This window comes from Drosophila melanogaster, chromosome 3L (assembly GCF_000001215.4).
Source record: "Drosophila melanogaster chromosome 3L".
Lineage (NCBI taxonomy): Eukaryota > Metazoa > Arthropoda > Insecta > Diptera > Drosophilidae > Drosophila > Drosophila melanogaster.
Window position 1 is genome coordinate 7,302,725 of NT_037436.4, and position 26,132 is coordinate 7,328,856.

Consider the following 26,132-nt stretch of genomic DNA (forward strand, 5'->3'; position numbering starts at 1 on the left):
CGAAATGTGCCTGTTAAAATGAGCAATCTCCCGCATTCCACATTCAAATTTACAAATTACCAAAGCACAATTCTGTAATACAAACAAATACAATCGAGGGAAAATAAATAAATATTATGTGTGTTTATCTCCTTCTAGCAACGCTGTCGTAGCTCGTCTATGTCAGTTAAATTTTTATGTTTTTGTTGTCAAAGCCCATTAAACTGTCTTCGTGTTGGTCCTTTAGTCCTTTTGGTCCCCCCTCGGCGCCCAGATCAAAATCGTGGACAAATGGAAAAAAATGAAATGGAACAGGGCAAAATGGAGGTAAAAAAAAGTTGGCCATTTGTCTGGCGCTTGCTTTTGTCAGTTATAAAGTTTTAACCTTTATGGAGTGCTGAGCGTGACCAACATATAGCACATAAATATTCTGGCCATAGTATACATATATGCCAAAGCCTCACAAGTAAACCGAATTTCAACTATAAACGAGCAGAAAGTCAGATTAAGTCGGCCAAGAAAGTTATGATACCGAAAATTATCCCATTAGGTCCAAAGAAAAGATTTATTTGCGAACCACAGTCTAGACGAGTGTAAAGTAAGTGCTACAAAGTATTTTACCAAGTTAATAATATATAATGTTATCAGTGAAATTAATGACAATTTAAATGACAATACGCTCTTTAAGGGCTCCTGAATAAACAATGCACAATTGGTTTGCCTTTTTTTAATGACATTGTCCATTGTCCTGTGCCTGCAAATTGATGTGCCAAGGATCGCCGCGGCGAAAAGCAACAAAAATGACCAAAATATGATAACAACAAATTGATGGACAATGGCTGCTGCTCCAGTTTCTCACCAGCTTTTGACCATCGCAATCGACATCGCTATTGCCATTGCCATCGAGAGTTTTCCAATCAAACTTGTACTTGGACCAACGTTATTGAAAGCAGCTTAATGCGCATGTAAGCTGTCCATTATTCTCCGACATGTTCGTGCCAACAGAAGCATTCAAATTTTTGGCCAGTAGGTGTGGCCCGAGGTCGAGATTGGTAGCATGCTGGGGATTGGGGGCCTTTTGCTCATGCATTATGCGCATTGTTTGTCAACTGACAAAAGCAACTTTTATGTTGTTCAAAATTTGGTTATCAGCTTGGCAAAAAAAGAAATAAAATAAGCAGGAGACTACCACAGGGATTGGGGCATGGGGCATTCACAGGATTTTCCAGGAATGGGACGCATAAATCACGCAAACTGGCTTGTGGGGTGTGCGGGTGTTCAGGGGGGGGACAAAAGGTGCCTGTCCCGTCGTACGTGTAACTGCATAAATATGATTGATATCGGCCCGATGGCCAGGACCTTGTAGCTTTCCCACGGCAAAAGCAACTTCAATTACCATTGAATGGTGAGAGGGGTGTGGGGATACAATGTCTATATCATCGGGCTTTGGCAACAACTTTGGAACACCATAAATGCCCAAAATGTCGCATTGTTGCGCTTGGATTGTGACGAATAAAAGCGAAACAATAGACCCAAAGCCGTCCTGGGGGCAGGTGAAGAGGAAAGGGGGCTGGTGGTGGTGCTCTGTCATTGTTATAGCAACAATTTTCTTTTGTCAATTCGCCATGAAAGCGAATGAAACAGGCGGAAGCTTGACTTTGAGCCCCAGCGAACAAATCTGCTGCCACCCACTTAAGCTTTAAACTTAATGTTTGCTAATATAATTAAGCGATTTTGTTCTCCTTCACTTCACTCGAGGATTTTTAAATTAATTTCTGTTGTCTTGTTGGTTTTAATGCCCCCCAGCCCCCCGTGTTTGTTTCCCCATCCGTTGATTTCCGACTGCTCGTATATTATCCATCCGCCCCGTTGGCCTGGCTTCACAAGCTATTCGAAATAAATGGAAACGTTTGTGCGTTTTACTATGCCAAAATGGGGAAAGCAAGTGCAGTGAGAGAAAACATACTCATCCATTGCAGGCTATAATTTGCGAACTTTTTAGGTATTAAGAACTCATTTCAAAAGATCACATTAAATGTAATGGTCAATATATAATACATTTTAGCATATAGTTAAAGTACTAAAGCACCTGGCTTTCTTAGACTTAATAAAACTTATTTTTATCACTCTTTTCCTCATACACGAACACTATCACCATAACATCAGCAACAACAATGAGCAGCTCATGCAAAATGCAGAAAAATGCTGAATATAGCAGGGGGATTGGCCAGGGGCGAAGTTGGTAGTGCCAGCTGCTCCAGGAGCGAATTAAAGTTCCCATTGAGTCTTAAGCCGTCGGCGTGGCTAACTGACTACTCAAGACTTCCTCCAACTGACTGGCTGGCTGGCTGACTGACTGACGACCGACTGACTGAGAACGACAAGGACACCGCCAAGAGTTAACTAAATGCTCGACAGTTGCAACAAACGGCAAACAAAGAGGTGAGGCAGAGGGGGGGTCGTGGATGAGGAAGTGGAAGTGAGGCAGTGGGCAGGCAGCCAAGGCCAAGTGAAGAGGCATCTCTTGGCGCAGTGCTTCCGCTGTTGTCATTCGCTTAAAAGTTTATTCCTCGCCTGCCGCTGACAGGCGAAAGGCAAGTTGAATCCAGTCGCAAGTCGCAAGTCGCCAGTCGCTTCTTTGGTGCTCCATCTAAATATCAAAATGCCACCCATGCCTTTCGTTTCCTTTCCTTGCCTGGCTTTTCCTTGGCCTAAAAGCGTCTTGGCCTTATATCCGGTGCCGCAACACTTCCTGTTTACAATTTAAACTAATAAGCAGCCAACGAGGCTGACAACCAGAACGCAGTCGAGGTCCTCGCAGCTGGCATCGTTTTCAATTTTCATTCTGACGCCCATTTATTTCAGTTTTACCCTCTCTTTCAGCGCCTGATCTCTTTACATATTCAATAAATTGAAATTGACATTTGGCGTTGCAGGGGTCTGCGTTCTGATGTATATACTCGTATATATCCTTTTGTAACCAAACACATATGAATACGGAATTCAGAGGCATCCGAGGCAACAGAATATCCATCACGCAACGAAATCATTGATTCCGTTGTGTGAAAATCGTAAAAAAAATACGAGTGCAATAAAAAGGTAAAATAATAAAAGTAATATGTTGTTTCGAGCAAGTCAAGATTTCTGTACAATAAATGTATTTAATATTTAATATTAAATGAAAACATAATAAAGAATTTCAATGACAAATAATAATAACATCTTAATAGATTTTATATTTCATAACTTATACAAATTTGTACTCATCGCCTGTTTTGCCCAGTGTAATACTCCCTAGCCATCGATATTTGCTATTAGCATAGTCGGCAAATAGTAATCGGCAAATAGAAATCGATGCAACTATGTCAGTCTGCCTTGAGCAAACTAAGCTGCCTACCTGATCCATTCAGATTGAAACGAACTGCAATCAAATCCACCAGACGAGCACTTCATTAACCAAGTGAAACCGATTGCATGCCAGGGCCATTCATTAGGCTCCAACCACTTGAAGAGCTTAATCCACAGCGATTTGTGCACTTTCCAGCCGCCTAAGGAGCCAAGGACATAGCCACTTGTTGAAACTCAATTAACTTGGAGGACCGAAAGTGTTGCGCCTGCGAATGTCAAAGGAGGCTCACATATATTTGAAGATACTTGCCACACACAGCAAAAAAAAAAAAAAAAAAAAAAATTGGTGAAGTAAGAGGCGCAATCAAAACGTCACTTGAACAATAAATTACACCGAACGAAAGGAGAACTTTTTGCAGCTGGCAGGCTCGAGGCCATCAAAATTTTCATTTTGCCTAAGAACTTTCGAGAAGCGCGAGCTATTTTTAATAATTATTATGACCTTGAGGTGGGCGGAAGGGGAGGGTAGCTAAAGGGAGCTGTCAGTCTGTCAGCGTGTTGCAAAGAGATGAGAACTGCCAGCCATTGTCCTGGAATTCACGTCCTGTGAAGAGAGAACCTCACAATGTTTACGTTATCTCATTTAACACTTGAAAAACTTTTCCACACACACACATGCACACACTTACTTGCTCGTTGGTGTGTGTGTTTGTTCTGTCTGAGTGTTTGCCGCTTTTCCAAGTGCCCTTCCCCACCCCCACCCCCCCCCCTCCCTTTATCACTTTTTGTCTGGCGGCGCATTTGCACATTAACAGTGTGAAAAATTATGATTGAGCCATAAAACAGTCAGCTGCGCCCACCAGGTTTCCTAAGGTCCTCCAGAGAATTGTCACATGCGTTTGTTTTTTCCCCATCTGCTCGGCTGAAAGTTTTTCTTTATTTTTCGGAGACGATGTGATTTGGGGGTGGTAGGTAAAAACTGCTAGCAAAAACAAAAGGAAGTTTTCACTTTGTCCCGCTTTCCGGCGCTTGCATCATCTTCTGCCCACTGCCTCCATGGCATTTTCCATTTCCCAGCTCTGCTTGAGCAAACAAAGTTAACCGGACGATGCTTGCTCCTGCTCCCAGTGGAGTAGCAATTAAGCGACGAGCTACCTACAATTTCCCCCATTTTTTATGTGTGGGAGAGAAAACATAACAATGCCAGTACTTCCATTTAACAGGGTAATAACGTTAGTATGTTTGTTAAACCAAAAGCGTAGTGGACCCTATAATTTAGCCATTATTGCAACTATCCTTTTTATAAGTTTGGTTCTTTTTCAACTTTCATCTCTGCAGAATTATGTAGTTTACTTATGATATAATGGATAGCATTTGAATATGATAAAAAAGCAAATGGATGTCCAATTCCGATGGTTTTTTTTTTCTTTTGTATTTATGACGGTGCGCGTGTGTGTCACTTTCATGCAGGGTATCAATAATGAATGAGCCGAGTCCTGTGGAGTCCTTTCAATTGACTTGGCCCCGTCCATTAATAATCCAGAGGGCATATAAATCAATCTTGCGACAAGCTGATAAACATCCAACAGCTAAACAAATATGTATTCGAGTGCTAAAGCGAAGCGGTATGGTGTGTGTGTGTGTTTACACTAAAACACGTCGACATTTGTGTAGGACGCAGGACGTGTCGAGTAATTCGGCTTTGTCCGCAGCTGAATTTATTGGATTTTGTGCCGTTCGGCGATGGAGCACAGCTGGCTGCTATTTTTAGTTGGCGGTTGCTGCGCAACAGTTGAAGCTGGAGCTGAATCTATTTATAGATCGAAAAGAGCAGTAGGCGAGCAGCTTTTCCGCAGGATAATTCCGGTTTTGCATGAACATGAAGCTATTAAGCCGCAGAGCTAAATATAAACAGAGCCAGACATGCGGATGGAACTCCATTTAAATTGGAAATATATGGCTACTATTTTGATATTTCAAAATATAGGCACTTTTAAAAATGTTTAAAAGTATGCTTTGAATTTTGAGCAAAATTAAAATATGTTGCATACATTTGGGCGCCATTCTATTATGACAGCTCTTTTTACCACTTTAATAAATGCCTTACTCAGCTTGAACTTAATCACTTATTCTGGATTTCAAAGCTACAGCAAAGAATATTTTTTGCACAGCTCTTTAATCCTTAGAAAAGTTCTAACCAACTTTTCCTTCAATCCTTTGATGACTGCCAACTTGCCTCTTCAACCCAATTCACGTGTGCATTTAGTACGCAAATTTCTCTGAGCATTTCACAAATATTAAAACAAATCTCAATTATATCTGAAGTTTTGCCACGACAACTCAACGACTTCTTCAGCATACTTTGGCCAGCATTTCCATTTCAGCTGCTAAGTATGCTATGGTTAATAAGCAAACCTCTTCGTCCTGTTGGCTGGTTGACAAATCCGGTCCTCGAAAGGAACATTCGCTGCCATTCTGGGCTGCATCGAAATGCCAGTGCACCTGCTATAATATGCAGTGTTTTTTTTTTTGCCTCCATGCTGTTTCGCTGGATGTGGAAAAGTATGCAATGCTTCTTTGCATTTCAAATGTCTAGAATGGAGCCTTGGAGTCGGACCTTAAGTGCTGCCAACCACTCAGCTGTTTCAGGTTCTCCTGCTCCACAGCTTGCCTGTCCCCTTAACCCATTTCACCGTCGTCTTTTGGGCAACTCCCCCACTTTTCCCCCCTTTTTTTGGTGCGCACAATTACACAACAACAATAAAAAAAAGAGGCAGCAGGCAACGAAAGCTTGGCTCCGTAATCAGAAAAACGTAAAAATTTCTACAAGCAGGTAACGAAAATATTTGAAATTGCTTTTTGCCTTTGCCACCCCGTTGAAGGACCCTTCGCCCACTCCTTGTTTTTTTTTTTTTACTTTTTTTTTGCCTTTGCTTTGGCATTCCGTCTGTCTAATGGCGTATATTTTAGGCTACGGCTTCGGTTTCGTCCTGTTTTATTTGTTTTTTCCTTTCATTTCGCCGTGTCGCTTTTACTTACTGCGAAATCTTAACGATGTTAAGGAAACATCTTCGCTGGCATTCCTTGTTTTACTAGCACGCAGCGTCTTGATAAGGTTAATTGCCCATTTTTGTCATACCCTTCATAACTCAGTGGGCATGCTAATAACTCCTTCAAGGACTCTTTGATGTAATGTCGTCTGCTGTGACAAGGGTATTTTCGATTCGATTCAGCTGCGAATTCCATTTGCTTTTAGCACATAGCCAACCGTCTTTTGGCTGTTGAACATATCGAATTCTGATTTGACGCTCATCGTCGGCGACATAACACAAATATTTGGGAACACAGCAGGCGACAATATTTTGCGACATTTCTGCCAGAGGTCATCGGAAATTGAAAGGGGAAGGAGGTGGAAACTCGATATGGGAATATCAAGCTAATGATGGATACTTGTTGTCGCATATTAGAGCAATATGAATGGAATACTGAATCTAAGTGAGCTCATTGACATGGCAACCTTACAGAGAAGCTTCGCACAAAAAGGACCCATCATGTAGGTAGTTTCGAAATTTAACAAAACCAAATTAGATCCTATTACTAATGGCATACGAAAGGCCAAACGAATACGAGCTAAAACTTTTTACCAGGACCTTAAAGGATTAAAGTTTACAAGATACTATCCAAACTATCCATTTTAATTTATGTACCAAAAGTAAAAAATATTTGAAGATTATCTAGACCAAGAACTCAAATCCTTATCAATTATGGTTCATGTCCGTACGAACAAAATAAATTCTTCAAGAAATACAAAACTCATTTGTTTTTACATTTTTACGATTGCCCATATTGCATAGAATTGGTTTTTTATTTGTTTTCGCTTTGTTCTTATTCAATTTAAACAAAAAAAAACTTGTTGGAAATACAAATTTGAATGCAATAAAGTTGTGGTTTGCGTTGCAAACAGTGTGCATTTGTTTTTTTTTTTCACTACCCTTAAGCCATTCCCTAACAAACTTACCACAGAAACCACAACAATTGCAGCTGGCAAAACAAACAGGGAATGTCAAAAACAATGGAAATAGCCCGAAAAAATAGCACAAATTGTCCAACAGCAATAAACTGTAAATAATAAAGTGTAGCAAAAGTTGTGCTCTCATCGAAACTAAACATTTTTCTTGCAATTAGCGTCGGAAGAATGAAATTGAAAAACAACTTGTTTGTAACCATTATGCAAAACAGCAGCGGAAAAAGGCAAAAGTCACAGTGGCCCACGGAATCCTTTGAAGTTGCCCAGTCTAAGGACAATATTTCGAAAAATCTTTGGAATGGGCGGCACAAGGACGAGCAATAAAGCACAGAAGTGGCAGCACGGCGAACGGAAGTCAAAATGGAAATTATGATAAGAAGTACGGAACTGGACAGTCATTAAAATGGAACTGGTACACCGAATTATGTAGTCAGCGAAATAAAAAAGAAAAACGAAAAAAAAAATAAACAGGGAAAACAAAACGCAGCTCACCCCAAAAAGGGTGAAATATGTCCGCCGATGTTAAGTGCTTCATTTAATTAACAAAGTTGACATGAAAGCACGGTGCCACACTTTTCGTTTGTTCACCGTGCCGCCTTTTATCAATACCCTAACTTATCAAAGGTCACATCCTTTGTTGGTAAGTGAAGCTTATATTCGTAAACAATTCTTAGTGTCTGTGGGGAAAAGTTTCAAGATTATTTTTAGAGCTGATTGAGGGTTATATTGTTAGACAGGAAAATTAATCACTTTTAAGGGTATTCAAATGAACCTGCCCCATTCACAGTCCTTCAGCTTTAACTTGCCTCCTAATTGTTTGCCTTTGCTATGGAGCAAAGCTAAACAGATGGCACCACTTGAGCCGCAGCACTCATACGCCAGGTGGGCCACCGTGGAATTACTTGCTTAATTTGATTTGAAATTTGCATTCCGCTACAGCTGCGTGTGTGTATGTGTGTGTGTGTGCTATTGACACGGATTTTGCATAAATTTAATTAGCCAGCCGCGACTGAACAGTTGCCAAATTGAAGTTGAGTTTTAATTAACTGCGGATGTACCGATCCCATCGGCCTGTTGCTGTTTTTGTTTACGTTTTTGCTTGGCAGACACTTGTTATTCTATATACCCCACTAGGCCATGCAACCGATCCAAGCCAACCAACCGAGCAAAAGCCATAAAAACAACAGCTGCACATTTCGCAGGCAGCGCGGTTAAATGATATACGGCAGCAAATTAGACGACATATTCCATTTAATACGCGTAATACTCGTGTACGTGGCCATAATAGTTTGGTACGATAAGGAAGCGGTGGTCATTAAATGCGCCCAAGGCATCCACATCATCAAAATATTACGGCCAGCTCGCTTGCGTTGCGTCAATATTTGTTTGCCATGATTAAAGAAAATACGCATTACGTATACGCCATGTGCGCCGTTTCGACTTTCCGGGATTTATCCTAACAACAAATGCATCGTTCGCCGACTGAGTGCGAACATAAATATTGATTTGCAAAAATTGCGTGAATACTTTATTGCAATAATAAAACGGATTTTATATCATCGATTCGCCCCTTCAGTCTGATGTTATTACTTTCAGCCGGACATTCGCAATCCCAAAGGACCCTCAGGTGTAAATAATACATGTATTCACTATTATATCGCACATATGTACATATGTTAGTCGTGCGCGGAATTTACAAGGATTAAATCAATAATGAAGACTGGCATGAATAATTAAAGAGCATTGAATGCTTTGGTTGTTATCATTAATTGCACTGCGAATGTCGCTGGCAGACTGTCGATTTATTAACCATTTCGAGTGAATAGTGCAAAACTGTTTCAAGGACTCACCTGGTGAATGGGAATCCTTTTCCGTTTCGGTTGCTCTCGAGTTCGCCTTCAACTTTTATGGCTGCATAAATTGACACGCTGCTCCGTTTTGACCAGAACACGGAATTTCTGATGCAAATTGCTTCTGCTTTCAGGATTTTTTTGTTGTACTTTTTCTTTTTTGTGTTAGTCTACTTCGCTTTTATGCGGATCTCTTTTGTAATATTTATTTTAGCATAATTTTCGATTGTGCACTTTTCGTATTTGGTATTTCTCATGTCGTTTTTCGTTTTTCATTTCTCATTTCTCGCTTTCCGTTTCAACTTGAACAAAACATTGAGAAGCATATTTAATGGGGCATGACCAAGGCTGAGATCGTAAAACAAATGGTTATGTCCTGTGGCCCCCAAGTGCAGTGTGGTGTAGTATGGCGTTCAGTGTGTCCGTCCTAAGTCCTATGTGGTGTATACTGTGTCCTGTGTGCAACAGTTGTCGTGGGATTTATTTTTTTTTTTTTAAAGGGAGTGTAATGGTTTCGGGCAAATGGATTTTTATTTTATTGCCTGGCAATAAAAGGCGAAACTGCAGGCCGCGCAACAGTTTGCAATTATGTGCAAATGCAGCGTGACATAAACGGGCGGATCCCGTCGGTTGGCCCCTTTTATCCTTCGTCGTTTAGCTGCAAGCAATTTGGTTTTAATTGCTGCTGCAGCTCCACCTCTCTCCCAATTTAATTCAATTCAATTTGTTTTAGTTTAGGGACGAGGAGTTTGCTTTGCTTGGCTTATTCGTTTCGTTACGTTTACGTTTCATTTGGCACTCGCGCACTCACTTTCACACCGCCGTCGGTTTTGCTCTAGGATCTTTCTTTTTCTTTTTGGGTTTTTGTTTGATTCGATTGACTCCTGGCTGGGAGACTGACTGGTCCCTCGGCTGCCGACTGGACTTCCTCTGTTGCCGCTGGGTGAATAGTGCTACTACCTTCTGCGACGCCTGCCCACAGCGAACTGAGCTGCTCCAGTTTCGGTCTTTACCTTATAAGCCGTGCATCCATCGCACTGTTGCTGTTGCTCCTGCTGCTGCTCCTGTGCTATCCTCAATGCGAGTCCTGCTGGCTGGCTTGGCTTCCAGCCAGCCGTTGTCCTTTGATAAGAGCTGGCAATGGTGTGCGTGAGAGCGCGAGAGCCGCAGAGAGCGAGAGTGTGTGTGGAAAGCTCGGTCGGTTCAGTCTTCAGTTTTTCCCAACATCCCGACTCTCTTCAACAAAGCTCAACAGGGAGTTCTACCGTTAGGAACATTTGAATTTCAAATTTTTTTTATGCTTTCTGCAAAGACTGACATATTTTATTTAATAAATTCAGAATATATAGCATAAGTTTGTGTCAAGTTAAGAATTTAAATTACTATTGTGTTTCCTCTAGCATAAAACAAAGAAGTTTTAACATGGTCGTATAAAAAAGATGTTATTTGTTATAAAAATATTCTTTAAGAAATATTTGTCTAATGTTTAAGTGGTTAATTAGTACTTCAAACCTTAAAATTAATTTATTCAAATTTAACTTCAATGTTTTGATGAAATTATTTTTTTTTAAATTTTTTTACCATTTTAAAAGTATATTATTAGTCTTTTAATAAACATATTGTGAATATCATATGCGTATTGCACTTTCAAGAAGATTTTAATAAGTATTTATTATAGAACTATAACATAATGGCACTTCTTTGGGCAATACGAAACTTGCTCTACCAAAGCTCCGTCTGTTACTACGATTATCCGCTGCTTAATGGTGTGGGTTGGTCATGAATGAATTCCCTCCTGTTGCATATGTTTTTACGGCCAAGGATGGTAAAAGGGGGTCGAGACTTGGCCTAGAAATGGAGCATACGTCCAACCGAACCACCCACCCACTCACACACCCACACACACACACGCACACAAACATATGGCTCTCCTCTCCGTGAAGTTCAAGATGAAGGTTAGTGCCGAAAACTCGAAAAGCTGCGAAAAAGCTTTCGCTCTCGCCGTTCTCTCTTTTGTCGCGCGCTCTTCAACATGTTGCTCTTGTTCGCTCCACTTCGATTTGTTTTGTTTCCCTTCTGCTTTCCACCATGGCGCCCCAAAAATTATGATGAGCTCCATCAAGCGACGGCGCTTAGCGCGCGTTGGCTTCCTTCCTTGGCCACTCACCACCCAACGCCCAGCAAACGCCACAATCCGAACCGAACCACTCGCATCCTGCCACTAAAGATTACACACTAAAAAAGTTCAGCAAACGTATTCCCAATTATTTCATAAGAAATAATTTTCTCTTAATAAATAATTATCACAATTTTTAACATGGTATAAATTCATGAAACTAAATTTAATGAAACGGTATAAACATTTCTAGATTAATCAACTTTATTGATTTTTTATTGTAAAATATCAGTAATATATTTTTTAAAGTTACTTTTGCTATTTTTGCTTATTTTTTTAACATGATTTTTTTGAAGTGTACACCGATAGCAACCAAAAATTGTCAATTGCAAAATTGCATATGCAAGGACTACACATTCCTCTTAAATACCCAAAATAGATTTCCATGTTATTTAGGAATTTAGTTCCGCAATCTTTGTCTCATGGTTGGCATTTTCCTTTTCCAACTGCGGCTGCCCGAATCCGAGACCGAATCCGTGCGGAACGCTCCGCCACGACGATGACCCAGAACCCCGCCTTTCGCCAGGCGACCCAATTTCATGCCTCCACGTACACGGCGCTCAGGAACGGAGAACGCAGAACGCAGATTCATCCAACGAGGTGGCGGAAGGGCAGCACTGGTAGGCAGTGTGTGTGTGTGTGTGTCCGGGCATCGAAGGCATTTTCCGTGCCCACAGATCTGCAGTCGCACCCATACCTTCCGCCTGATTGGCTTGGGGCTTTGGCATTTGCGAGTCCTGTTGGTCCTGTGGGCCTTTGCTCCATGGAATGGAGGTGCGAATGCGACGCATTTTTGCATCATGCATTGTTGGCCGGGAGTCAACAGACGTCAGCCAGGCTGTGATTGATTGTTAGCTCGGAAGGGCATAAAAAGAATACGAATGCCATTGGCAACGGAATTAAGCAGCTTAAATAAGCGACAATATCGAGAAGGTGAACAAGAGTCCTTGTCGCAGGACTGCGGGTGCTTGGGGTGGTAAGTATGTACTTCGTAACTAACTATTCTCGTTTCTCTCTTGGACTGTGAAAATGATAAAAGTTTTGTGCGTCTCTACTGCTTGCCAGCTATCTTTTCTTAATTTGAGTTGGGCCAAAGCAGCCAAAGTTGTTCGCTGTCAATGATGTGAACTTTTGAACTTTGATTGGTTGCCCCAAAAACACACGCACACACCCATACACCCATAGACGGTGAGGATTGCACACCTTCAAGCGCTTTAATTTTAGGCTTAACCAGCTTTTAGTTTGGCTTTTCAAAGCAATGCCAGAATATTGTGTAATTAGTTTAGATATAAAGCCGAGATTAAATTACCATAATTAAAATGCCAACACAGTAAAGTGTGTAATTATTTAAAATGTTAGCTAACTTGGCTTCGAAATCCGTAAAGAGCTTACTGAATTAATCCATTAAATTAAAAAAAAGAACTGCATGTTTAGTTTGTAGACAAGCAAGGCAAACAGAATGTTGCTTGATTAAAAATACAAATAGCCAAGCAAATGCCTCAAATACCCGACCCACTTGAATGGAATGCAAATTATATCCTTTAGGAATTTCAGCAAAATGCATTTGCCCAGCTTCATTAGTCGGCTGGGAAAGACAAAAGCCGGGTACATTGCAGCTCCACTTTAATACCTGCTTGCCTTTTAATTCCAGGATAAAGCGCAGCTTAAGGATGTTGTAAAAGGAGTCGTCGACTGTCGGGCAGGGAATGCAAATTAAATGGACGGAAAACAGCTCTTGAAGTGCCACTGATTTTCAGAGCGATCAAGTCAACCACCGACACAAATCACTTTCACTAATTATCCCTTTCCACTGATGACCGCCCAGTTATCTATGGAGTCCGGCTTAAAGGCTAAAGGACACGCAGAAAAAATTAAGCGGAAAGTCGCAGCTGGTATATTAGGTTCTTCTTTCCGTAATTCAGGGAATTATAATGTATGTGCGCCATGTTCTAGTTGGCAGCAAAAGGGTTTGACTCCTCACATACAGTATCTGTAGTCTCGCTTCGTTCTGCAGCGAAATCCAATAAATAAAAGTGAAATGAAAAAGCATAGCATACTTTTGCGGGCAGTTCAAGGTGCGACAATTTGTTTTTGGCTGACCAAGATAAAGCGAGTCGATAGTCCAACTAGCCACGTCTGGAACAGTGGCCACTCCCCGAATCCAGCTGTCTGCTCATCGGGTTTATTCTTCTTTTCTTTTTTTTTTTTTGGTCAACCACTGGCTGTCCGACTGGCGACTGGTGTGACTGGGTGCGCCAACGTATATTTGCCACCTGAGGTCACGAAAACGTCGCTTACTCTTAGTGGCTGTGGCTTAGTTTAATTAAAGTTCTCTTGAAAATTCGACGTTGTTCGTATTATGGCCTATTTGTTTGGCCCGACTGGCTGGACTGCCTGCCAGTTGAAACGGCGAATTGAGTAATTTATTTGCTCCCTGAGCAGCTGCAGCAAATTGTGCACACGTGGCGTTTACGTGTTGTTCACCTTTAATTGTTCATGCAGCGCTTGCAATTTCAGTTTATGGCATCATTTGCACTCCTCCTTGCTTGTTGTGGCATATTTATATTTTCATAGCCAAAACAACCAAGTAAAAAAGTTGTCTCTTGTTTTTTTTTTTTGGCATAGCTCTCTTGGCGTCTGCAAACTTTTTGTCACCTAAATCATTTAGTGGAATATTGCTGGGGCTGTAAAGCAGTCAACATTAAACGAAGTGCCTGGTAAGCACCAACCGCTGAGAAATTGTGAAAATTTAGCACTGCTCATTATGAAAAGAGCCATAAAGTGGGTTAAACTGCGAAGATGCAAGACATTGAGTCTGGAAAAATATGGCTATAACGCTGGAGAAGTTTCAAGTCTTAAAGGTGTCGCCAAAAGGTAATATTCACTGATGCATTTAAATAAGCATTTAAAGTTGTCAGTTTGCAAAAGCACTTAGCTTTTCTCTGAATTTGACCAGCTACTTTTTGATTTTAATTTGTATTAATATTGCTCTAAGCTATAATTTCAATTTTGTTTAGAATATAAAACATTAGTGCTTAGCTATGTAAACTTAACAAGATAATGTTTCAATAAATCAGCTCCCTTAAGGTAAGCACCTCTTGCTGTGCCCATTTTGGCCAAGAGAATAGCCACCTACTGTGCTCCATCGATTTGCAGTTTTGGCCACTTACAAGCCGCCCTCTGTGCACACACATTTTGGCCATGTTTTCGCTCATTTAGCAATTTGCAGCGCAGCCTGGTTGCGTGTTGGCCATGTTACGCTCAACCCACCCTTAGCTGCCCAATGATGATCGATGCGCTGCCGGTGGCGTCCAGGAGTTATGGTCACCGATAGCGACAGCACGCACATTTCGCAGGAACGTCCTTGCCCTTCAGCATTTGGCCGGCCGACGTGGCTCGCATGAAAATTGGTAATATTCACTCGATTTATTGACTAATTGCATTTACACTGGCTAATGAAAAACGCTCAAATGTCAAATAAAATGGCAAATTTATCAAATTCTCTCACGCGCCCATCGAGTCCTTCGTCCTGCGATAGCTCGAAAAATCAACGTCGCAATGTGGCCCGAATATTTGAAATGCTAATTTGTAAAATGGTCGCCGCTGATTCGACAATGATAAAGAGCTTCGCCCACTTGGAGCGGCATTAGGTGTGAAAATGTAATTTACGCGCAGATTAATGGAAAACTCGTTAGGCCGACTTCCGACTGGAGTTTTCCTTCTTTTTTTTTTAGGGGGGAGGGGTTCTAGCGATTTAGTTTCGCCAGGACGACTGTCTCCTGTCAAATGAATGTCGGCAAGTTTTTGCGGTCAGGAAAATGGGCTACCTACTACCCAACTGTTTCGCCCAATCTTCTGCAGTTGACAGTTGAGGGATAAATTCGGAGGAGAAGGAGCAGGCTGAATGCAGGTGAAGGCAAACTGGCAATCCACGACTGACGGCAACTTTTCAATTAGAGACTATAAAAAGTTTATCCTGCTTCCTGCTAAATAATTCAATTGTTTTCGGCCACGTCCACATGGCTATCTACAGCTTGTTTTTGACTTTTGAAGAGCCTTTTGTTATTGCACAATGCGTTATATATTTTATGCACTTGCAGCCAGGCTGCTTAATTAGTGCGAATTCGAGAAGCTCTCCCTTTTGGCAAACTTCCATCAGTTGATCAGTAATTGGTTCTTTGGCCTCGTCAGCATAAAGTTGGCATTCAACTCGGCGCTGAAGAAAATAGAAGTAGAGGTACACTGAAACAGCAAATTATCAAAAGTTATATCCGAATAATTAATAATTCCCATTTAAAATATGCTTTTAACTTAACTGCATATTTTCAAAACCTTCAGAGATAATACATCCTTTTTTTGACGCTCCTATAGTGTTTTTATTCTGCACTCCGCTCCAAAAGCTAATTAGAAAAAGAGCGTTTCTTTGTGGGGAGTGGGGGTGTGGTCGTGATGGGAGGATATCCTGGACATTATGTTTTCTGTTTGCCATGCCGTGCGGTGCAGACAAACATACAGATGAAGGTTGTTAGCAGCTCGCATAATCAAGGGCGGGTGCACAAAAGGCAAACACGGAAACAACTTGTTGCAACTACAAGCCGAACAAAGTGGGTACACACACACACACACTCATGTGTGTGAGGCGACGCCAAAGGACACAGATCCTGCGGACCAGCTGGGGAAGTGGGAACTGGTGCGGCGGAAGTGGGCTGGAAGTGCGAAAGGACACTGGTCTCAGATTATAAATTATTTATACTGTTTGCCAAACAGGTAAAGAGTTTCCACTTGGCCCAGGATATTTGCACAGGTCCTTTGCCGAGCGAAACGAAAGTCGATTTAATCAGCAAGCCAGGTACTTGGGATAGGAAAAAATCCAAATGTATTTTAGCAAGGAACAAACATATTTATTTTCCATATCAATTAACTGACATATCCTGATTGTTTGCCGTGTCGAACTTTGCTCGACCTTGCTGGCCAATCAGGTGCCAAACAAAATTCAATTTGATTGCACATTCTTATGGGAACTCGATCAATCGGAACCGCAGCACTGGAGTACATTACAACAATCGTTTTTGCATATTACAAACAGGACAAAGCGCAATTGTTGCTGGCACAAAGGATATCGCAGAACATCGATGGCGAGGAAAACAATGGCGCGTAAACAAACAAATGGCGACTATGAAATGGATGCGGGTTACAGGGTATGGGTTATGCAAATCGAAGGTGGAGAAGTACGCACGCTTTGTTAATTGAAATTCTGTCGCGCACACTCGTTTCCGCTGGGCCCAGCCAGTTAGGAGCACATCCTATATACCACACCCACACCCACACAATCACATTCCAACCTAACCCCACCCACTGCAAACCAAATCAAACTCAAGGACGACGGGCTCCTGGCGCCTGAAACAATGTAATTGAGTGGCGACAGGAACAAAACAGAAGCTGTGCACCGCCCAAATGGGGAAGCCTTTCATTCGGCGAGACTTTGTAGGCGGATTTCCCCGGTTACTATTCCCAGTGCCTCTTTCCCGGCTGCTTTCAGTCCACTTCCGGTTTCCTTGCCGCCGTTAGCGGTCCTCATTGTTACGCCAAAGTGTCATTATTGTTTTCGCTGGCACTCGCCATTTATTTAAAGTGTCACTTCGTGATGTTTTTGTTTTGAATTTAAAAAATATATATATTTTAAATGATTTTGAGTACTTAAAACTTCCAAAGTGTATCACTCAAAACAAAGACACTAGAATAACTATGTATAACTATATTCTAGTGTCTTTGCTCAAAAAGAGAAAACTTATCACTTTACTTTATGAAATATGATTTGTGTTAAAAAATCTGGAATTTTTAACTTTAGCTTACTTTAAAAAGCTTTGAATGTTTTTTAAGTTACTTTCTTTATTTTAGCTTTAATTTGTAGTAATTAATCTACAAAAAAAAACATAAACAAATGTCATCCATCCCTGGTTCGCTTATCAGCTGTTTGCCGGCAAACTACTTTGGTTTTCCTACCATTCGCTTCGCTTTAAAATCAAATATGCAACGATTCCTGAAGGTATTCAAACAGCAAACATGCAAAATAATCGGCATGATACACGTGGATGCGCTGCCAGGTGAGAGAAGCTACACCAAAGCCTCAGAAACCAACAAATCCGATTGCTACTAATCCGGGAAACACAACACCAGGAACGCCACGATACGCCGGCAACTGGAAGCAGACAATTGAGAATGCCATCTACGAGGCGAATCTGTATAAGAAACACCAACTGGTAGGATGTACATACATAAGTGATATTCCATGCTGTTTAAACTGACGGCAAGTCCTTTTGCAGGATGCCGTGCTCATCGAGAACATGCACGACATTCCCTATGTGCCGGAGCGTCTTCTTGGCGCCGAGATAGTCGCCTGCATGACTCGGCTGGGACGGGCGGTGCGCGAGGTGATCCCCCAGGAGATTCCGTGTGGTGTCCAAGTGCTCGCCTGCGGCAATAAACAAGCACTGGCCATTGCCAAAGCCAGTCAGCTGCAGTTTATACGCGCTGAGGGATTCGTCTTTGGCCACGTGGCGGATGAGGGTTTCACGGATGCCTGTGCGGGCGATTTGCTGCGCTACCGGAAGCTCATCGATGCCGAGGATGTGCTCATCTTCACGGATCTGAAGAAGAAGCACAGCTCACATGCCATAACCGCCGATGTCAGTCTCTTGGAAACGGCCCATGCGGCAGAGTTCTTCATGACCGATGGTATCATCATTACGGGTACAGCGACGGGTCATGCAGCCAGTCCCGAAGATCTGCAGCAGCTATCCGGCAGGGTTAAGGTTCCCCTGATAATTGGCTCTGGGGTGACCAGGGATAATATCGACAGTTACTACAAAGATGCGCACGCAGTGATAATTGGGTCGCATTTTAAGCGAAATGGCAACTGGCTGGAAGAGATCAGTGAACCAGCTGTGGATGAATTCATGCAAAAGATTTGCCAACTGCGACACTCGAAATGATTATAATTGTTAATGGATTTATTGATGTGTATAAATGTTGTAAACGATGATATATGTTTGTATACGATTTAGTTTGATGTCATCTAGTTCTAGAATAGATTAGCAAAGAAATCATAAATCCGCTCACGCAAAGATGTGGGTTTTAGGGCGGAGGACGACTCGCTGGAGAAAGCAAAAGGCTTCTCGACCAAAACCGGAGACACTGCATCCAAGGTGTCGTCGAACTTGACGCGCTTTTTCTGCGGCGGCGTGCAGATCTCCTCATGACTCTTTAAATGCACAGGGAACATATTGTCCCCGTTGAACAGATCCTCTCGCTTTACAAATGTTGGTATGGTGTTGTCCACATTGTGGGCCCTGAAATACGATTTGGAATCGGAGTAGCGACTGGCAAAGCCGTAGCTTGGATCGTGATCATTGTTAGGCGCCGGTACATTGCTGCGTTTGAGGATGCCGCGTACATTGGCCACCTTGTCACCGGCAGCAATCTTTTTGTACAACTTTGAGATGCGGTTCTCCTTGCTGGCGGTGGCCAGCTCTCCAGGCCTTCCCGGCTGGTGGCGCATCTGCACTGCCGGAGGCGGTGGAGGAGCTGGTGGTGGTGGTGCAACACGTTTCATGGAAACAGAGGAGGAGGAGGAGGAGGAGGCCTTTCCCATTGGATTTCCATTTGGAGCCCTTAAAATTCCACTGGCCACTTTTCGCTTTCGAGAAAAGCAAGCACTGTCCTCGGTCTCCTCTTCGGAATCCGTGCTGCGATTCTTATTGCGGAAAACCGTATCATATTCCTATAGATTATTTAGAAACATGAATGTTTATCTTGTAAATGTGACTGTTTGGTACTTACGCATTTGCGCTTATTGGGACTCAGTACATAATCAGCTCCGAACTTCTTCATGTCCTTCTTGCGTATGGGCGTTCTTTTGCTCGAGTCCTTTCGCAGTGTCTTTCGGCACTGAACGTGCAGATCGATGGCATCGCGGATGAAGCCCACCCAAGTGCGCGACAGCTGCACATCGCCGCTACCGAAGATTATGCCATCACTTTGGCAAGTAAGCTTAAAGTTGCCCGGCAGCATTTCGTACACTTTGCATTTTTTCAACGGAAAAATACAGCAACACTCCAGTGAGTTTTCCACAACGGTGTTGGGCGCACGTTCCTTGATCATCTTGCAGTACATGAAGATGTCGGACATGAGAACACAGTAGCGCTTGATTTCCGTGCCCTTGTGAGTGATCTTCTGCAGTACACCCTCCTTGATTACCCGTCGCGAGGGCTTCACAATGTTCGGTGTGCGATTCACCAAAGAGTTCTGCAAATGAATCAGATACTGGGTAATTTCCTGCTCCTCCACACAGGTGTTTATGTGACTGGCGGTGGCCTCGATCTCCTTGACGGATTCTGTAAGGATGAGCGCAATTATTCGATATCTGATTAACATTAACTTCAAGATCATACCTTTCAACAACTTATAGTCAGCATCTGCGGGACTCGTGTAGAGCAGTACCTGCTCCAGAAGAAGCTTATACCGCGGTACCCGCTGGATGGGCACAATCATCAGCGAATTTAGCTTGCGTTGCACCTCCGGACGACTCTCGGTCTGCTCCAGAAACTTTCGGAACACCGGATTCTTGCTGATCAAATCCTGGATGATGAACAGAGCTCCGCGGTAGTCAAAGGCGTACACCGAGTACAGTTTGAAGAAAGGAGCCATTTTCAGGAATGCGTGCGCAACATTCTCCATGTTCGCCTCCAGTTCGCGCAGGAATTCTCCGTTAAGATTGTGAATCATCTCGATTTGACCGAAGAGCAGCGTGTGATTGGAGCAATCGATGATAGCCTGTTCCTTCAAGGGACGCACAAAAAAGTTCATCAGCAGCTCCAGCTGCTCCAGATACGATTTCTCCGACGAAATAATCTCCTGGATGGCCTGGCGACGGAAACCCAATCTTTTTCCCGCGTCCGGATTGGGGGAGCCAATCGGACTGCTGTTGTTGCTGTCCAGCATGGAGCAAACTGCATGAACCGAATGGTCACAATTAGTTGTTGAACACCTGGCGCCGCCTTTGTGTGCTGCTCACCTTTCCTACGCGACTTGGCAGTTAGAAGATTCCGCTCCTGCAGCACCTGCCGCAGTTCCCGGCTGAAGCTGAGAGGTGTTTGTGGCGAGTGAATGAAGCCATTCCCGTATCCTTTCTGCCTGGGCGTAAACATTTTCCAATCGACTTTCTGGAAAGAAGATCCAAAAAGAAAACGACGCCACACCTGTTCAATTTGAACAATGCCGCTTCTGCAGTGTTACCGTTTGTTAGTGGCAGCCACACTGGAAAGTGTAAGACCGCATTGGCGAGGGGAGATTGAAGAATAAGAAAAAGTTAAGCAAACTATAATATAATCTTGTCTATTTTTGTAGCTTTCTATTCATCTTGGCTGTGGTTATTATAGATCTTATAAAAATTGTAATATTAAATTAATTTCATTTAAAACTTTTGTGCCCGCGTATGCGTTGCACCAGTCTAGCCTATTGTATTGCGACATGGTCACACTGGCTAAATTATTTATTTTTTATACGTGGTTCGTGGCCCGTTTAGCTTTTAATTTAAATGTTGTTTTAGCTATTGCTGCACCGAAATGCATGCAGAACTCAGCGAAATGGAGTTGCGCATAGTGGCGCGACTAAACGAGGAGATCGGAAAGGATGCCAGCCAGCTACACCGGGCCAGCCACCTCGTTAGCCACTACAAAAAGCACCTCCAAGTTTTGTCCCAAACGGTTGGACGAATATCTATCTATCTAGATCATGATTTTGATCCATATATTTCAACAGCTCGACTACGAGGATCCCCAGAACGTGTCCTGCTACAAAACCGCCTTCCAATGCCAGCAACAGGTTTGCGAGAGCATCGACTTCGAGCTGGAAAAGCTGGCTCACTTCGAGGACAAGCTGAAAAGAAAGCTAAAGGAGTGCCAGCCCGTGCTTGAGGGAGTGGCAGAGGATTTAGACAAGGTGCGACAACTGCAGCGTTTGCAACAGTATCTGCTCCTGGTGCAGGACATTCAGGAGATAAGCGCTGCCCTAGGCAATGCCATCAATGGCAAGGACGAGGACAAACTGGTTAATATCTACCTAACCCTCTACGAGGGCAACGACTGCGAGCACAGCGTAGTGGGTCGCCTGCATGCTGTGCAGGCACAGTCGCTGAAATCCTTTGCCGAACGCACTGCCATCTACTGGCACAAGCTGCTCCTCAAGCGCCTGTCCAGCGCATTCGAGGCTGTACTGAAGAGCATGCGCTGGGCGCATCTAGAACAGCAGGCCCTTAACTATTCGTCCGCACGAGACACTGCCAAGGCGCAACTGCTAGCGGAGTACATGTTCCTCATCAAATCTCCAGCCGAAGAGCGGGCGCCACTGCAAAGCATCACGCCCAGCATCGTGTGCCAGCCCATCAACCGGGTGGTGCAGCTCCTATTGGCGCCGTATCGCCAGCGTTTCCAATTTCACTTCACAGGCACCAGACAAACCAATAGATTAGACAAGCCCGAGTGGTTCTATACGCAAATTCTCAACTGGGGCAAGGAGACGCATTTCTTTGTAGGCAAAACATTTCAGCCAGCTGCCATTAAAGCGGGTAAGCTGGACTACAATCTCAGGGTAAGTGTCTCGGTGTCTTACCAGACCACTCAAAATTCTAATTGTGTTACTCTTTTAGCTGGAGTTTATTCGAGGACTGGTGCAGTTAGCCATTGAAAAGTTGGCGGTGGACATAGAACAGATTGCCCAGGACCAGATACTATTTGCCCATCTACTTGATGAGACGCTGGCCTTCGAATCCGAGTTACGGGAAACATTTGGGTATCCGGCTAGTTTTCCCAGCGCGATTTCTGTAATCACACAACCCATGTATTTGCTACGCTGGATTTCACTGGAAGAACGATGTGAGATATGGTCGCTGCCCTCGATTGCTGTTATTTAATAATGTGCTTACCTAGTTTGTGCGGAAAAAATGGATGACATTCTGCAGGCGGAGACGCCATTCCAGCTAATCGATCCCAACTCATTCGAGAACGATCTGAAAATACCCAAGTGTGCGGATCAGTTTATGCGACTGCTGGACGCCATTAAGGATCGTTACTATGGTCTGATTCAACCGGGCCACCAGCTGCAGTTCCTGCACCTGCAACTGGAGCTGATCGATAGCTTCCGACAACGCCTGGTGCAACTGCACAGCAGTGGAGCGGTGCCAAGCATTCCCATACTGAATGCCATCAACTATTTGGTAATGGTGCTCCGTGAATGGGGCGAAAACGTGCATTATCTGCACCTGCATGCGGCACTTGCCGGTCCAAATGCCACGGAGATTAATTCAGTGTTCGAGCATGCCGTCGCTGAGTTGGAACACTGGGCCAGACAACTAATGCGGAATCTGGCCACCAAGGCAACCAATGAAATGAAGGCGAAATCGATGAGCTATCGCCGTGACGCGTGGCCGACTATGCCCGAACAAAACAGCCGGGAGCCGTTCATCCTTTCGCCCAGTGGTGGCGAAATGTTCCAGGTGCTGGTCACCCTGCTACACAATCTGGAACGGGAACTCTCCGCCAATCTGTTCACCCAAACGCTCCGTTTGATAGCCCATCAAATCGATGACTTCATGCTCGAGAGCATGGTCATGAACACGAAGTTCTCAGCTGCGGGAGCAGCGCAATTCAATTATGACATGACACGCAATTTATTCGCGCTCTTTGGACAGTATACACGTCGTCCCGAGCTGCTCTTCAAGCGGTGAGTCATCTCTACATTTGCTATGGTGCACAATAAACATAAATCTGACACCTTTCATTTCCATTCGATTCGCCAGAACACACGATGCCTGCAAGCTGCTGGCGGCGGCACGAGGAACAGCTTTGTTGCTGCTGGAAACGCTGCGTGGTAATCAATCGGTGGAGGAGAAGACGAAGCCGCTGAGGGAACTGCATGTGCTCAGCATGGACAGCAAACAGTGCATTGAGGTTCTGGAGCGGAGGATGGACATAAAGATGTTTTAGGTGATGGAAATTAATTTAAGCTAGTTAATTGGGCCCTAGGAACTTTTGAAATGATATACAACGTTCGGACGCCGTTTTTTTGCGAAATAAAATCATTAACACCCAAAATGAAAGTTAAAAGATGTTTATCGTAATTTACATTCATTTTATTTGAAGAAAGGCATGTGTATAAACATAGTTATCATGACGGAGATTTAACTAATTTGTATTTAACCAGGACACAGTTTCGAACTCGTGCGAATGCTAGTAACAAACGACCAAGTTGTATGAATGAGATATAATTTTGAGTACATATTTACAATTAAATAGCAATTCGTTGCTCTAGGCGCACAAGTCTTGAATGTTTTTTGTGATAATTAAACATTTAGTTGGAATTGTGGTCTCAATGTTTGGTTTAATTTGTAAAACGTTGACACAAAAACATGCGGTAACTTTAACTTTAATAATAAATTGATCTAAAAATACATAGCGTAAAATAGCATATAAACCGGCCTGATCGGGCTCGAATCGCATATCAATACTGATTCATGGCTGATCAGGGCGTATTGTATATCCCTATCGTCGGATGACAAACAATTGCAGTTAGTAAATACCAATTTGCGACTCGAGACGCACATCACACATCATCATCACATCGTGGAACGGACCAAGGCGCATTGCCCGCAGAGAGTAACTTTTATGTCTACACTAAATAACCGATAATAATCCGATCTGCGGGCGCCGTTCGCCTTTGTATCCCCCCCTTTCTATTCAAAGTTCTGATAATTCTCGGCGCTGACGAACTGTGCCCGTTGCTGGGGTGTCATGTTGAGATTACCGCGGTTCTTGTTGTTGTAGGCCCAGATGACGCCGGTGGAGATCAGGGCAATGGTCAGCCAGCCCATGAAGAACAACTGCAGCCACATGTGCTCGCCGCCGCTGTGATCCACGATAATTCCAGCCACGATAGTGATGACCGCCAAGCCAAGATTCTGTATCGATTGGCAGAAGCCGTAGGCCGTGCCCAATTGGTATTCCGGAATGATGAGAGCCACCAGAGGCCACAGGCTTGCGGCCAGCATGGAATACGACAGTCCCATGATGATCATGCCCACATAGGGTGTCAGCTGGGTGAACGTAAGCAGGGCATGGGCTCCAATGGTGGTCAGTGTCGCTGTGAACACCCAGGTCACATTCCTACCCAGTTTGTCGATGATGAAACCAAAGACCGGAGACGATACGGCTGCAATTAGATACACCAGCGAGTCCACGGTGTTGGCCTCAGCAGGCGAAAGCCCGAAGCGATCAACAAAGAAATTCTGTCCGAGGGCAATGAATGGGAAGATGGCCACATAGTAGGCGACGCAAATGATGGATACCATCCAAAAGGGTGGTTTGAACGAAAAGACATCGGTGAGTTTCGGTATCTGTCCAGCCGGGTTGTTGTTACGCTGCAAAATCCGCTCGGCCCTCTTGTCCATCCAGCCGAGGATGAGGGCACAGGTCATCGACATCACACAGGTGAGGGTAGCCAGCAATAAGACGACGCCTAGAGCGGTATGTCCCTTGTAAAAATTGCTCACATACTCATAGATGGGCTGCATCACCCAGAAGTTGACGGTGCTGCCGAATCGGGCAACCGACAGCTGCAGGCCGAATACCATGTTCAGTTCCTTGCCCTTAAACCAGAGCACCGCATAGCTGTTCTGGGCCACCGCCAGTGATTCGGCGCCAATGCCGAAGATAAACCGTCCCAGGATCATCATCCAGAAGGCGTCCAGAATGCCGCCGCAGGCAAAGATCAACTGACCCACCAGCAGGATCATCATGTAGATAATCGTGCCCAGTCGAATGCCAAACAGTCGATCGATCAGGAAACCTCCCACGAAGCACAGGACGACATTGGGCCACGAGTAAATCGAGTAGATGAGTGTGAACTGGGCGGAGGTCAGATTAAGATCTTTCTTGAAATAGTTCTGCAGGGCGCCGGGTGCATCGTAACAGAAATAGGAGCCGAATCCCAGCAGGCACATGAACACCAGAGCCATGAACCGGTGGCTCGTGCTCGAGGGCATGCAGCAGCCGCCGGACGGAAGGCTCAGTTCATTGTCACGCCGACCGGCCCGACTGACCACTTGGTCCTCCTCCGTCGGTCGCGACACCTCCTCATTGTCCACGATGCGTTCCTCGTCCTCGCGCGCCATCTCCACTCACCGCTGGCACAATCCGCACTGACCAGTTGGATGTGGAGCCGAATCCCGCAGAATGGGCGTATGCAAAACTATGTGATATGATTAATCGGCTTTCTGATTTCCTGCCGCAGTTGTTTTTTCTTTTGCTTTCGTTTTTCTCTTTTCGTATTTGCCGTTTCTGCAAAATATTTGTATCAATTTCTGCGAACGAGTGAGCGAGTTGAACTCTTCTGCTTTGTCTTGGCTTATCTCGCTGCTTTTGTTTTTGTTTACTGTACTAGTACCCTTTGTCTAACAACTATTGTTGTTGTTGGCTGTGTGGGCTAGTTAGTTGTCTCTGGGTTCACTGGTTATCAGCAGTTTTTCCACTCCACTTGCAGCTGAAGTTCGCAGTGCGGTGTTGGGCAACAAATGTTCGGTGACGTGTGCAACCGCACTTTATTGCTGATCGAATAAAACTAAATTCTTTCCTCTGCCTAATTAACGTTAATTACGCATATACAATGGCGGGGCTGCCAACTCGCTGTAGAGCAGGGTTGT

The 26,132-nt window shown here is 43.8% G+C and overlaps 5 protein-coding genes across 8 annotated transcripts in view; 2 read left to right on the forward strand and 3 right to left on the reverse strand.

Moving 5' to 3' along the window:
• Positions 1–10,172, reverse strand: part of unc-13-4A — a 46,705-nt gene extending 36,533 nt beyond the window's left edge. For both annotated transcript variants that reach the window (NM_001274575.2, NM_139839.5), the window contains exons 1-2: positions 10,016–10,172; positions 9,205–9,506 (exon numbers count right to left, since the gene is read on the reverse strand). The gene's annotated coding sequence lies outside the window, so the exon portion shown is untranslated. The remainder of the gene's footprint in view (positions 1–9,204; positions 9,507–10,015) is intronic.
• Positions 10,173–17,343: 7,171 nt separating this feature from the next.
• On the forward strand, positions 17,344–18,487 carry CG8607 (uncharacterized protein). The gene is made up of 3 exons (NM_139843.3): positions 17,344–17,484; positions 17,558–17,640; positions 17,704–18,487. The coding sequence occupies exons 1-3, from the start codon at positions 17,409–17,411 to the stop codon at positions 18,370–18,372; spliced, it is 828 nt and encodes a 275-aa protein (NP_648100.2). The 5' UTR covers positions 17,344–17,408; the 3' UTR covers positions 18,373–18,487.
• RhoGEF4 (Rho guanine nucleotide exchange factor 4) lies at positions 18,375–20,687 on the reverse strand. 2 transcript variants are annotated; one of them, NM_139844.3, is made up of 4 exons: positions 20,454–20,687; positions 19,831–20,388; positions 19,220–19,773; positions 18,375–19,160 (listed from the first exon to the last, which is right to left on the reverse strand). In NM_139844.3, the coding sequence occupies exons 1-4, from the start codon at positions 20,584–20,586 to the stop codon at positions 18,462–18,464; spliced, it is 1,944 nt and encodes a 647-aa protein (NP_648101.1). In that variant the 5' UTR covers positions 20,587–20,687; the 3' UTR covers positions 18,375–18,461. The 2 variants fall into 2 exon arrangements, with proteins under 2 accessions (NP_648101.1, NP_729232.1); NM_168199.2 differs by lacking the exon at positions 20,454–20,687 and having other exon boundaries at positions 19,831–20,423.
• Positions 20,688–20,894: 207 nt separating this feature from the next.
• On the forward strand, positions 20,895–23,531 carry Rint1 (RAD50 interactor 1). The gene is made up of 5 exons (NM_139845.3): positions 20,895–21,144; positions 21,200–22,027; positions 22,086–22,311; positions 22,366–23,158; positions 23,235–23,531. Exons 1-5 carry the CDS (start codon positions 21,004–21,006, stop codon positions 23,419–23,421), a joined length of 2,175 nt encoding a protein of 724 aa, NP_648102.2. The 5' UTR covers positions 20,895–21,003; the 3' UTR covers positions 23,422–23,531.
• Positions 23,532–23,548: 17 nt separating this feature from the next.
• On the reverse strand, positions 23,549–26,118 carry mrva (minerva). Of its 2 annotated transcripts, none has more exons than NM_139846.3 (1): positions 23,549–26,118. In NM_139846.3, the coding sequence occupies exon 1, from the start codon at positions 25,602–25,604 to the stop codon at positions 24,168–24,170; it is 1,437 nt and encodes a 478-aa protein (NP_648103.1). In that variant the 5' UTR covers positions 25,605–26,118; the 3' UTR covers positions 23,549–24,167. The 2 variants fall into 2 exon arrangements, with proteins under 2 accessions (NP_648103.1, NP_001261505.1); NM_001274576.1 differs by having other exon boundaries at positions 23,801–26,118.
• Positions 26,119–26,132: the final 14 nt, after the last annotated feature.